At 33.6% G+C, this 14,845-nt stretch overlaps 1 protein-coding gene across 1 annotated transcript in view; it reads left to right on the forward strand.

Moving 5' to 3' along the window:
- The window catches only part of LOC111720959 (putative ferric-chelate reductase 1), a 40,160-nt gene extending 32,535 nt beyond the window's left edge, over positions 1-7,625 (forward strand). The window contains 4 exon segments of the mRNA XM_031967140.1: positions 53-111; positions 2,153-2,290; positions 2,393-2,418; positions 7,442-7,625. Of these exon segments, the coding sequence (XP_031823000.1) occupies positions 53-111; positions 2,153-2,290; positions 2,393-2,418; positions 7,442-7,531 (313 nt within the window). The 3' untranslated portion in view covers positions 7,532-7,625.
- Positions 7,626-14,845: the final 7,220 nt, after the last annotated feature.

Genomic DNA, 14,845 nt, shown 5'->3' on the forward strand with positions numbered 1-14,845 from the left:
ATTAAAAATAAAATGTGAACCTTATATTATATTATTTTTGATGTTTCCATAGGAGAATTATCTTTAATGTTTTCCATGCTCTAACTGGTTTTGTATTAAGGATTTTATCAGGTAACCACTTCAGTTTCTTTATATGTATAAATTTATTTGAATTCCTGAATATCCTGAAGCTATTAATCTGAAATGATTTTTGATGTTTAGATATTAAATTAATGTCATCATGTTTTATTGGAGTTTTAGAACAGTTTTAATCTTCAGGTTTCAGAGGCACAGATTTTAATACAAAGAATGGTTTAAATTTCTTTTTTTCCCCTACAAGTAGTCAATGAATTCCTTACAATCTTTTTCTTAGACAGCACAAGAGAAAAAAAAAAAAATTAGGTGTATCTGAATAGCTGATTCAAACTAGTGGCTTAATACTTTACAAGTTGCCTCTTCAGTAAGCATTGAGCCAGTTAAGAAAGCACAGAATGAGTTTCTCACAGAATGTTTCTCACAGAATGAGTTACTTTTGGTCTCCAAAAAAAAGTGTGATCTGTTTTAGAGTCAGCCCTGATTTTTAAAACATTTAGTTTAACATGAAGATTATAAATGCTGAAGAAAAATGAATATTTTAATATTGAGACAACCAAAAGAGGCAAAGAATAATAATTTCAAATTCATAAAAACTTGGAAAATGCTTTGTTTATTATCCTTTTTTTGATGTAGAAGTTGTCAACTAAAGGGAGGGATCAGAGTGTTCCAATTTATTTATATGTCATCTTAGAAAATAGAAGTGTAAAGAATACTCTTTCACTCAAAGGATGGAGAGGGAAGAAAAGTATTTCTGAATTGTTTATTACTTTTTTTTAATAGTACTTTATTTTTCTAATTACATGTAAAAGATCATTTTCAATCTTCATTTTTGCAAAACTTTTTGTTCCAGATTTTTCTCCTTTCCAAGACAACAAGCAATCTGATACAGGCTAAATATGTGCAGTTCTTTAAAATGTATTTCCCGGCAGCTAGGTGGTGCAGTGGATAGAGCACCAGCCCTGAAGTCAGGAGGACCTGAGTTCAAATCTAGCCTCAGACACTTAACACTTTCTAGCTGTGTGACCCTAGGCAAGTCACTTAACCCCAATTGCCTCAGCAAAACAAAACAAAATAAAAAACATATTTCTATAGTTGTCCTGTTGTGCAAGAAAAATCAGATCAAAAGGGAAACTACCATTAAAAAAAAAAAAAAAAAAAAACCTACAACAATCCCCCTAAAAGGCAAAAATACTATGCTTCAATCCACATTCAGTCTCCAATGGATGGCACTTTCCAACTTAAATCTATTGAAATTATCTTGAATCACCACATTGTTGAAAAGAGCCAAGTCCATCACAGTTGATCATCATCTAATTTTGTTGTTACTGTGCACGATGTTCTGTTGATTCTGCTTATTTCATTTTGCATCAGTTTATGTAAACCTTTTCAGGCTTTTCTGAAATCAACTGCTCATTATTTCTTATTTTAAAAAATACAATTGTTTATTCAATGTATATTAATTAACAGTTGCTAGATTAAATTATATTTAATCCATCTGAAATAATTCATATCAATAAACATTTACTGAGCATTTATTAAATGTCAGGCTCTGTACAAGGTAGTTTACCACAGAGAAAAACAATAATGAATAGCATTTATATGATAGAAAGTGTTTAAATAGTATTTTAAGACTTGCAAAGCACTTTACAAAAATGATTTAATTTTATCCTCCCAACAAGTCTGGCAGGTAGATGCCATTACTATAACCTACTTTACAGAAGAGGAAATTGAGACACAGAGAGGTTGGTTGTATTGTCTATGACCACACCGGTAGCAAGTGTCTGAGGCCAGGTTTGTACTCATATCTTCCTGACTCCAGATCTAACACTATCCACTTCCCCACATTCATTTACTGGTAAATAAATCAAAAGGTTGTTTAACACATCTCATGATTTCCATTTTCAATATTTTGTAATTAAACTGAAAAAAAAAAAAAAAACCAGACACAAACGAAACCTAATCCTGCCTGAATAATTTTGTGTTAAATATATATATATATATATGTGTGTGTGTGTGTATATATATATATATATATATATATATATTTATCTTTGCTAATATTTCCTTTTCTTTTTAGATGTTACTATATTATTCGGATTGAAGTTTATTGATGCATCTCCCAATGGATGGATGGAAAAAGTAATGGGAGGATTAGTTGGCTGGGGAATATTAAGAGATGTGTTGTTCTATGCAAATGTTTATTTTTGGAAGAAAGGTAAGGATCAGCTTCATCCACTTGAGAGCCCACAAAATTCACTTGGTTGGCAAAATTATTCCTCTTTATTTTCATTAATTTTAATGGTTCTCTTTTTTTCAGATGGTGATGAAAATCCAAAAGGAAAGGTAAATCTTTTCTTTTAAGCAACACTAATTTTTCTTTCTGGACTATAAAAGCTCCTCTGGAGTTATTCAGTCTGACTTTAGAATATCTGGTCAATAAACATATCCCAGCTCTAATAATCTGAAATTTATGACATTTAGATAAGGCTAAAGTTTATTGTTTGGTTGGAGGTTAATAGGGAATAGAAGGAAGAAAATATGCCACTAAAAATTGTACTATAAATAAGAAAAAAAATTAGTTTAAAGAAACAATTTATAGTATCAATCAGTGAGCATTTGTAAAGCTTTGTGACAGACATTATGCAAAGTGCAGATACAAAGGCAAAAGCAGAATAGTTCCCTACCTTCAAAGTGCTTCTATTCTTTTATTTTTTTTTGGGGGGGGGGGGAAGGGGGATCTGGTGGAAGGTCTTTTTAAAAAAAATTTAATGGTATTTTATAACATTCACCTTTTGCTAATTTGGGGAGTGGAGAGGGATGGTGAGAGGAAGAAAAAATTGAAGCACAAGGTTTTGTAAAGATAGTTTTCACCATACAGTTTTTGTAAAACTTTGTGTTCTAAATTTTTCTTCCTCTCTCCCTTTCTTTTCTCTTCCCCAAGATAGCACTAGCAATCTGATGTAGATTAAACATGTACAATCATTTTAAACATTTTTCCATTTTTGTCATGTTGTACAAGAAAAATCAGACCAAAGCAGGAAAAAATTATGACAAAGAGAAAAACAAACAAACAAAAAATGAAAATACTACCCTTTAATCCACATTCAGTTTCCATAATTCTCTCTCTGGATGTGATTGGCATTTTCCATCCCAAGTCTATTGGAATTGCCTTGAATCACTGCATTGAGAATTATCAAACTGAGTCTTACTGGAAACCAAAAATTCCAAGAAGGCAACTAGAGGTAGTACATAAAGCACTTGACTTGGAGTCAGGAAGATTTGAGTTCCAATTTACCCTCTGACACTAGTGTGACTCTGGGCAAGTCATTTAAATGTTTGCCTCCCTTTTCTCATTTACAAAATAAATTGGAGAGGGAAATGGTAAATTATTCTAGTATCTTTGCTAAGAAAAACCCAAATAGGAACCAAAAGATTTGAATACTACTGAAAATAACTGAAGAACAAGAATCCTTGGGGATGGGGGGACGGTACTTTTTAGGTATGGAAAACAGAGTATGAAAAGAAAAGCAAACAGGCACTTTGGAGAGGTGATATAATCCAATCTTTACTTGAACAAGGATACTTTCCACAAGATATCTACTGTATGTTAAGAAGTCTGCTAAACACTGAGATACAAAGAAAACAAATCCCCAAAATCCCCTTTTCCAAGGAGTTCACAGTCTAATGGAGAAGACAATATGCAAATAACTGGGTAAAACCAAGATATATGTATAGATAGATAGATAGGTATATGTGTGTGTGTGTGTATATATATACATATATACACATATATAGAGAGAGAGAGAGAGAAAAAAGAGAAATTGTAGGTAATCTTAGAAGTAAGACATTAAGATGAAGAAGGAATGGAAAACACTTCTTCCAGTTGAGATTGTAGCTGAAAAATGAAGCCAGGGAAGCTAGCAAATAGAAGTGAGGGTAGAAGTATTCCAAACATAGGGGACACCCAGTGAAAAGGCTCGCGGTTGAGAGATGGAATGATGAATTTGAGGAATACCAAGGAAATCCCTGTCATTAGATCCCAGAGTACATAAGGGAAATTAGGCATAAGACTAGAGAGAAAGAAAGGGGCTATGTTACAAAGGGCTTTAAAAGCCAAACAGGATTTTGTATTTTTCCTAGAGGTAATAGGGAACCACTAGATTTTATTGAATCAGGGATGAGGTTGTCAACCTGAATTTTAGAAGTGAAGAGAGACCTGACACGGAAAGATCAACCAGTGACCTGTTGCAGTAGTTCAAGTATAAAATGGTGATGAGAGCCTGCACCAGGATAGTTGCAGTATTAGAAGGGAAGGAGTTGAGGATGATGCTAGGTTGTGAGCTTGGATGACTGAGAGGATGGTGGTACCTTCAATAGAAATAGAAAAGTTAGAATGAGGAGAAAGATTACATTCAGTTTTTTAAGATGTGCATGGCACAGCCTATTTGAGATGGCTACAATGTACTTGGATGAGGCAGCTGGATAGTACAGTGGATAGAGCACTGGTCCTGAAGTCAGAAGGACTTGAGTTCAAATCTGGTTCTCATACACTTAACACTTCCTAGCTATGTGACCATGGGTAAGTGAACCCCAATTGTTTTGCACTTTTTTGGAGGAGAGAGGGAGGGGATTGGGAAGGGGAGGAGGAAAAAGAAGGGAAGGAGGGCTAAAGACAGAGGAGGGGGAGAGGGAGAGATATTAGGGTTGGACAAGTGATCTTACATGGAGATGCTCATTGAAACAATGAGAGCTCATGAGATCAACAAGTGAGATAGCATAGAAGAGAAGAAGGCCCAAGATAGAGCCCTGGTGGAATCCTTATGGATAGTGGGTCTGTCCTGGATAAAGATTCAGTGAAGGAAGCAGCAAAGCAATAATTAGACAAGGAAGCAGGGCACCAGGGAAGACCAGTGACCTGAAAACTTGAATAAGAATTCAAGGACAAAAGAATAATTAACAAGAGTCAAAATTGATTTTGGAGAGGTTGATAAGGATAAGGACTAAGGAAAGACCATTAGATTTGTCAATTAAGAGATCATTAGCAATATTTCAGCTGAATGCTGAGATCAGAAACCAGACTGCAAAGAATTATGAAAAATGGAGATACCTTATATGCATAGGTCTCAAGGAGTTTAGACCCTTAAAAGGAAGAGTAGAGCTGAAAAGGATGAATAGATTAAGTGACTTGTTGGGGAAACATAAGAATATTTTGAAGAATCTTCTGTTGGAGATTAGTAAGAGAGGAGGAATGATAAAAGAGGAAATGTACTGGAAAAGATGGGATTATTCATGTAAAGGAGTTAGTTTTGCAAAGAGAAAAGTTACCTCTTCATGTAAATTGGGTTCAGAGGGAAATAGGAGCAAAAGGCAACTGAATGACATGGAGAAGAGAAACAGAAACTCACCTGAGAGACAGAGGAAGAGGAAGCTCTAGAAAGTTTAAGAAAAAATGAAGATATTATATCTCAAAGTTACTTATGATTATTGTTAATTGGTACAAAATTGACAATCTATTCCTATTGGGCATTATTTGATGTCTATTTGTCTCCCAGGGGAAACAGAATAATCAATAGCTTTTTGATTTGAAACTTTAAAAAATATGGTCAGAAAATAGTTATCCATTCTCACAGAGAAAAAGTGTTAGAGATATCATGTAAAAGATGATATCTTTGCTATAGTATCACAAAATAGCCATCATAAAAGCACCATATTTTCCTAACATCAGATTGAAAATTTTAATGTTTTAAAAAGAAAAAAGGTACTCACCTTTATTATACACCATAGTTTTGCCGTTTCACCTATAATTCTTTTTTCTATTCTATTTTACACTTACAAATGCTCCCTTTTTGATGTTTGTTATACTCAAAAATTTAAAAAAAAAAGCTATAAAAAAGTTGGCAAGAGGAAATTTACCCTCCCCAAATCATAAAACTGATAGAACTTAGACTTCAAAGAGAACTTGATTGTCATCAAATTCAGCTGCCTCTTTTAAAAATATTTTTCTTTTTTATATAAATGTTTTATTGATGCTCTTAATTTGAATTCCATTACTCCCAATTCCACATATAGTTTGCTTGTTAGGATTTACTTGCTTATTTTCTCCCCCACTGGACTGTGAATTTCTTGATGGCAGGGACTTTTTTGCCTCTTCTTGTATCCCTTGTTGTTTTTCCTTCCTTCTTGGAGAGGGTCATGACATCAGGGAGGTGATGCCATGCCATTAAATCCAAGTGAATTGGATTTAAATGGGGGAGGGCAAGGTCACCTGCCTCACTTTCTCCTCCAGATTCATCTGGGTACAATGACCAGATATGGATCAGGACCACTGGAGATAGCCTAGAGTTTAGCATCGTGCCTGACACACAGTACTTGCTTAACAAATTTTTGTTGACTGACTCCCTTATTTCAAAAAAACAAAAGGAACAGATCCACAAAACATTGGCCAAATCTAAAAATATTTCATTTTGCTCTTGCCTTTTATAAGAGATACTTCTTTTTTCACCATCAAGCCTCTGAATGGACAGTCATTCCATTGTCAAGTCATTCATTTGACAGATATGGAAAGTGAGCCCCTGGAAGACTGTGACTTGCCTAAATCATGAATAATAAACTCAAATTCTGCTGTGGAGATGGAAGAACTTGAATGGGGATTATCCTAAGTATGTGGGGTGAGGAGACAGACAGTTCTATACACACATGAATGGTCCAAGTGCCGCCCCCACCCCACATCCTCAGAGGTGCCTGCAGAGCATTAGGTTAAACACTGACACATCAGGTAGCATGACCTTAATAAGAAAGAACAATTAGTCAATTATGATTTTTCTGCTTATGAAATACTTCATGCCCCTAAATTAAATTCAATTTGAGATCTAAACTAGAATCATATGAATTTAAATCTTTATCATATGGAACAGATTCATATTCTATATATTTGTCATTAGTAGTAATTTTTAAATAGTTCGGTTTCTTCTCATCATATGACTGGAAAAATGATAAATCTAGGTTCAAATTATGCCCTGACACGAGCCTCAGATGAATAAAATAGGTTGAAACATACAGAAAGAGTTTTCATGCTAAGGCCACGAAGCTCACAGGATATCACTGGAAAGGAAGTACATTTGTTTTATTCGAAATCCTAAAACTTTGACTCCAAAACTGTCTAATCTTCTCTATCTAGTTAAATGGCTGCAAGACTTGAAGTATGTCTTTGTCTAGCAGATGCAAAAATTTTCTGATGTCTTCTACCATTAGTATAATTTCTAAAGGTATTTCATAGCATTCTAGGATTTAGAGCTAGAAGTAATATATCATCTTGGAAATTGATTTGCAAAGTGAATGTTTAATTGATTTTTTCTTCCTTTCTCAGATAAGAAATGAAAAAATTCTGGTAATAATTTATCTGTGTGGAAACCTCATATTTGTAATAACCCTGCTTGTTGGAATTGGACAATCCTAGAGAAATTGATCTTCACTCAATGAAGATTTTGAGAATCACTGCCATGTTGACTAATTTTTGTACCTAGGAAAAACTAGAAAAATAAAAAGTTTGAATAGAGTTTCTAAATCTTTCAAGTTTTTTTATCTTCACAATATTTTTATTATATGTTTTTCTCCCAGTTTTGTTGCCTTTTTCTTTTATTGATTTTATTTCTCTTTGCCATTTTTATTATAGTTGTCTCCTTTACAATCACCTTGTTCCCTCCAGTATTCTTTTGGATTGGGTGTTTACAATTTGCAGTGATTATTTCTTTGTATAATTGGACATTCATTTTTTTCCCCAAAATTTATTTTATTTAAAGAAACAGAATAAGAAAAAAAAACAGAAAAGAAATACAAAACAAAATGAAACAAAACAAAAGAGAACATTGTCATGTGCCCAGCAGAACATCAGGGAGAATTCAAAATATATAACAACAAATACCAGTTCAAGAAAGTATATGTATTAGTAAAAAAAAAAATTATATTCCTGCATCCATCTTTTCTTTACTTCCTTGTAAATCATTCTTTTGTTCTCTGCTGTGCACTTTTAAAATTTATTCTTTTTTTTCTCCTTTCATCCCCACTCCTATCCTGAAGCAGGCTCTACTTAAGAAAGGATAAATTTATGTATATGTATATAGATACACACACACACACACACAGAGATACACACATATCTTTCCTATTCCTGCTGACCCTTTAATTTTCTGCTAACTTGCCTTCCTATTACTTAACCTCTCCCAATCCATGGATCCCCACTCTTTGCTTCCCTGTCTGCCCATCCCTCCTTCCTTATTTCTTTTTAGATTTTGAAGGATGTGATACTCTTCGTGTTACATATATAGTTTTGCTCATTTAACCCATTCCCAATGTCAGTAGGTTTTTTTTAATATACATAAACATTCACACCACACACACACACACACACACACACACACACACGTCTTTCTTATCCCTGCTAATTCTTTCATTAAATTCTGCTCCATAACTTGTCTTACTATTACTTAATCTCCCCCCATCCAGAGATCCCTCCCTTGTCTTCGTCCCTTATCTTTTGTTTTTCCATCCACCTATCCCTTTCCCCTTATTTCTTTATAGATTTTGGAGAGTGCTATACCCTTCATGATATATATGTAATGTTGCCTATTGAACCCATTCCCAATGTGAATAGGTTTTCAGAACTACATTTTTATAATCCAAGTAGTCATTAAACATTATTAAGTGCCAAGCACTGTGCTGAGTGCTGTTGATACAAAGCTGAAAGAGAAATACCTCCAATCCTCCAGGAGTTTGTCTTCTTTCAGGGGAAGCAATATTTGCACATGGAAATAAATGTGAAAGAAAAGGTAAGAGAAATGCCCAGTAGCAGCCGTGAACAATAAATAGGAAAGGTCTCATGTAGAAGAAGATACTTGAATTTGGAATTATACCTTCAAAATTATTAATCAGTTTATTACCTCCACAATACCATTATTTTGTCTATATACCAAAGACATCAAAGAAAAAGGAAAAGAAACTCGGTGAACACAAATAGCTATAGCAGTTTATTTTGTGTTGGCAAAAACCTAAAAACTAAGAGATTTATGCCCATCAAGTGTGGGATAGATGAAGAAAATATGGCATATAAATATGATGGAATGTTGTTGGGGAATAAAAAATGATGAAGGGGATGATTTCTGAGAAAATTGGGAAGACTTCTACAAACTGATAAAGAGTGAAACAAGTAGAACCAGAAGAAAATTTGTATAATAATGACAGTATTCTAAAGTCAAGCAACTTTGAAAGACTTAAAAACTCTGTTTGAGGCAATGACTGACTATGATTCCAGAGAACTGATGATGAACCATGCTAACTCCTGACTTAGCAAATTGAAACATATATATATATATACACACACACATATAGATGTGTGTGTGTATATACACATATAGATGTGTGTGTATACACATAGATGTGTATGTGTGTATATATATATATATGTATTATGCACATATACATATATATGTACACTATTTGATGCAACTTGTGTGGGAATTTATTTTGCTTGACCATACATTTTTGTAATGGAAGAGGATTTTTCCCCCTTAATGAGAGGAGACAGAAGATGAATTTTCATGCAAAAAAAATGAAACAAAAACTAAGATCATCTGCTAAATTATGATGGGATTATAGTCAAAGTTAGTGAAGGGAGTACACATACCAATTAAACCATAAATCCTTAACCATAGTGTTAAGAAAAGATGGGTGGGGATAAATATACATAGCATAATGCAGTATTCATTTGCAATTAGCAAAGCTATTTCATCATGAAAACCTGTTGTAAGTTAGATCATCTGCTTCGTTTTTGATGATATTCATGGAACTATAATCTCTATAATTAGATTTTACCTAATATCATGTTTCCATAGAGCTACTTTGTCACTAAGTGGCTATCAATTCAACAAATCTACCAAGAACTCCAGTTGGCTACAATGCTTAGTGCTTTATGAAAAATGAATAGGATTTGGATGGATGGAATATATGTAGACATATACGTGTAAATACATGTGCGTATATGTGTGCACATACAGAGAGGGAGAACAATTTGTTACAATAACAGTACTGTAAATACAAACAACTATGAAAGCTAAGAACCATCTTTAATTCCAGAGGAGCAGTAATACATCATTCTAGCACTTCCTCACTGAGAGGTGATAGGTTTAGAGTATAGAATGATACATACACACGTACATATATCATAGTTCTTATAACTTTCAAAGTTGTTTGGATTTTCCTTTTTGTAATTAATAAATTGTTCTCTTGATTCTACTCGTTTTTATCACTTTATAAATTTTCTCAGAATTGTTCATTTTTATAATATGGATATAATAGGGGGAAAAATGTTTTTCTGGCTTAGCTTAGCACATGGTGTACTAAGGAAAAAATCTATTTCCTCATTTCTTATTCCTAAGGAGAGAGTAATGAATTAGCTAACCACACCCTAGAGGGAATCTGTAGAGTTCCATTGATCTTCAATAATAGTAACATCATTTAAAAAAAGAAAGAATGAAAGAAAAAGCTTTGTTGCTGTATTTTAAAAATATTACCATCATTTCTGGATATACAATTTTTATCCTAAAATTGAATCTTGACAAAGGAAAACTATTAAGCAAAACAACCTAAAACAGTAACCACTTCCAATGACATGCAACATTCTGCTGTTGTAGGAGTCTCTTTAGAGTGGAATATGTAAACAAAAATGTTTCACTCTCTGTTTCCAAAGATCATTATTAGGGTTTTAATTACTCAGAGGTCAGTGTCTTTTTCATCTTTTTCATTTACATTAGTGTAGTTGCTGGGTCTATTGTTTTCCTGTCTACATAAATTCATATAAATCTTTCCATGGACAATGGCATAAATCAAACCACTTCTTGATGTTATTTGCTCTTGGGTAAACTGTAACTGAAAATGTTTCAATAAAAGGTATGTAACAGCTTGGGTATGATACTATTTGGTTGTATTTTGTAAAAATCCGGAATACAATTATTCCTTTTGGTCTTTACCTGATCCTTTGAAAAATAAACAAAAACTTGGAAGTAAACCAACAGACTACTACCCTTCAAAGTCAAGTGTACTTTGAAAACCACCCTGAGCTCCATGACCTGAATAGCAAACATAAAGTTTTAAGTCTGGAGGTTATGAAAGTAGCGACTTACATGACTAGCCTGATGTAAGTAACTGGATAGAGCAAGGGAGTAAAAAAAAAATATTCGAATTCTGTGATACTAGCCACACAACTTTAAGAACTGATTTAATTTCTCAATTTCCTCTTTTGTAAAATGGTAATGATAATACTATCTACTTCGCACAGTTTGTCATGAAGTTTAAATGAAATAATACACATAAAGTTCTTTGCAAACCTTGAAACACTATATAAATGTATGCTATTATTGTTACAGTTGAGAATAATTTGGTAACTAATCATCCCTCACCTGTAGTACTACTTGTCCCACTGGTCTTCCATGCCTAAATGCTCACCCAATGTTTTTGGGTAAAGGGATTACAACCTGTTAAAAATATAAGCTATTCCAGAGAAACATATTAGACTTCTACTAATTGCATCAGTGACTTTATCTGAGTCTTTCCAGTCAATAGCTGCTGGATAGGAGTAGGTAATGAGTAATTCTAGATCATGGAGTATTTCTCAGAAAAAACAGGTATCAGGCACCTGATGGAGAGAATGAAATTTTGCAGAAAAATTGGGAAAGAAGAGTTACAGGGGAACAAAAGGCTAACTTTGCCCTTTACCTATTTTCAATTTTACTTCAAGTCAACCTCTAATTCCACAGGAAGAGCTACTGCCACTAGATGTCACTCTTCTGCCCATGAAAGACAATTTAAGCAAATTGATTAAGCAAACCTGGCTGGTGTAGTACTCCAATACTGTCAAATAGAGTTCACTGAACTGTACATAATGGTCCCCGAGGGCTGCATATTGACTTACTTTTAACGTGTAATATTATCTGTTTGATGTTATGTTTATTTTATTAAATATTTCCCAATTTGGACCACACTGGGGAGTGTCACGGCTGCAAGTCACACTGGCCTTGTGTTGGACACTTCTGAATGCACATAATTCTTTTGTTTCAAAATATATGATCTGTTTATTATAGTACATCATATTACATCACATCATATTATATTATATTATATATATATATATATATATATATATATATTAGCTTATTTCAAGCAATGTGGCAAATCATATTACAGCAAGCTACACTATTTTCAGTATAGTGCAATAGTAAAGGATCTACTCTTCCAGAAAACAATTAGAGAGAAAGAAACAGTCACCTCCAGAGGACTGAGGATGAAGCACATCTCTTACTTCCAGAAAGACCTGTGTTACAGTGTGAGAGATACATTTTGGACATGATTACCATGGGAATGTATTTTATTATATACTGTGTCAAAAAACAAAATTCCAAAGTTCTAAGATCTTTCTCTGATTTCCTTGAGATATGTGACTAGCTTTGGAACCCTGGGGTCAAAGGTCTGAATTTAGTAGCTATCTTATTATCTCTCATTCATATCTTCCTCTCCTCCCTCTTCCAAATAATGAAAAATTAAAATAAAACACTTAACAAAGTTGGCAGACAAATATGTCCCCTTATTAGCCATATCCAAAAATGTGTGTTCTAATACTGCAACATGTCCTTCACTTTTCTGGTGGGTGATAGTGTGTTCATAGAGTCATTTTTTAAAGATAGTCCACCACCATCACCATCACTCTCCAAAAAGTAAAGAAACAGTGAGTATCCATTAGAGAATGTCTGAACAAATTGTGATATATGAATATAAAAGAATATTATTATGCTATGACAAACATGAGTAATTCAGAGATTTATGGGGAAATTTGTATGGCCTAATGTAGGGGAAAAAAAGTAAAATTGGAATATATGACTACAATAATATAAATAAGAACATTAAAAGACAGTTGTATTCATTAATTATAGCTAATCTTGGTCCCAGAGAATATACAATAAGACACATTCCTTTCCTCTCAGAAAAAAGACTGGGGACTTTTGGGGATAGAATGTTACATAGGGGATAGAATGTTACAATGTTACAATGTCAATTTGCTTAGCTATTATTTGTTGTTACAAATGAGGATTGTTACACATGGCAGCTATATTGACAAATGATGAGAATATGAAGAAAGTAAAAGGCATCAAAACATTTTTTTTAAATTGAAGTAGAATTAGCATCAGAAAATGAGAGGAAGCCACTTCTCACAAGGCCTCAGTTTCCCCATATGTAAAATGAGAGATTGGTCTACATGACCTCTGCTGTCCCTTACAATTCTAGATTCATGATTTATGATCATGAATGGAGGCCATAAATCATGAGTATCATCACGAGCATGAATTGCTCATTAGTGACACAATTGGGGATAGTACCCAGCTCTTATCACTGCCTATCAAGTGCTTTTTCAACCGTCTGCTATAGAGTTTTAGTATTATGACTACTTCACTATAGTTTTATGCTCTTTAAACTGGCACCCCATGATTGGTATAAATGAAAATTTCCTATGGAATAGAGAATTCTCTATTAATCAGATTATCCAGAATTCTTTCTCTACTCCTTAACTGTGCTAATAGAAAATAACATACATTACCCAAAATGTAGCATATGAGATCTACCTGGTATTATGGAGCTCCTGTATCCAATCTGACTCTGAAATAACCTGATGATAATATCTGCATTCATAAATTCAGTTTGCCCACCAAAGTTTCCTACCAAAGTCTCAGATTTGGACCCAAAAAAAGAATATAAGAGGAAATGCTTGGAAAGAGTTTAACTGATGAGTCTCACATGGATGGCACCTGAAAGTTAGAGAGGGCTAGATTAGCTAATACCCTAACAAGAAATTTCTATAAAACAAGTTAATATGACCTATTGAGACATCAGTGTCTGTTGTTATAGGACTTGATGGGAGGAGGGAATTATTGATTGGGTCCAAACAGAGAAAGAGGAAAAAAACAGATCAGATCTGGCATAAGAAAGTTGGACAAATTGCCTGGCAGGAAGCAAATGAGGCCCTGGACAGCAATCAGGATGCTGAATTTATGATCAGAGAAGCAGAGACTGACTGGGTAGTGCATACTGTGTCAATGACAGCTGGAAATTCTAAGAAAAGTGAGCAGGATTAGTCATATCTTTCTAAAATGTTCAGCTTTTTAATGGCATGACTGGAACTTGCTGACCTACCCTGACTATGAGTGATCTGAATCAAACTAAATGGAGCAACACCTCTTGAAAGATCAGCCATTCTATTCAGACAAAATTCTTAGCTTTTTTTAAAGCAACAGGGAAGGAGCAAATATCTTATCTAAATGTCTTTTATCCCCTCAAGGCAAGTACTGAGCTTTATACAACAGTCAGTAAATAATTAAATGTTTGTCAAATGAACAGATAAATGACAGCTTCTTCTAAAAGTGTAAGTCTAAAGTCAGGGAAATTATTTTAGGACAAATATAGGGATTAATTATTTCTTTCCCTCCCTTCTCCACCAAACAGTCATACTCACATGTCTTCAGGATTTCTAGATATGAAAAAACACCATCAATTCACAGAGCCTGAAATTCTATCATTAGAAATTCATTCTTTTTTTAAAAAAATCATTTTGAACTTAAATTAAAAAGACCAAAAAAAGGAATATTTCCATTCATGCAACACAACATAAAAAATTAATTTACTATAAAACCATGAATTTACATTTTATACTATTTTTTTTTGAAAAATGAAA

This window comes from Sarcophilus harrisii, chromosome 4, assembly GCF_902635505.1.
Source record: "Sarcophilus harrisii chromosome 4, mSarHar1.11, whole genome shotgun sequence".
Classification (NCBI taxonomy): Eukaryota; Metazoa; Chordata; class Mammalia; order Dasyuromorphia; family Dasyuridae; genus Sarcophilus; species Sarcophilus harrisii.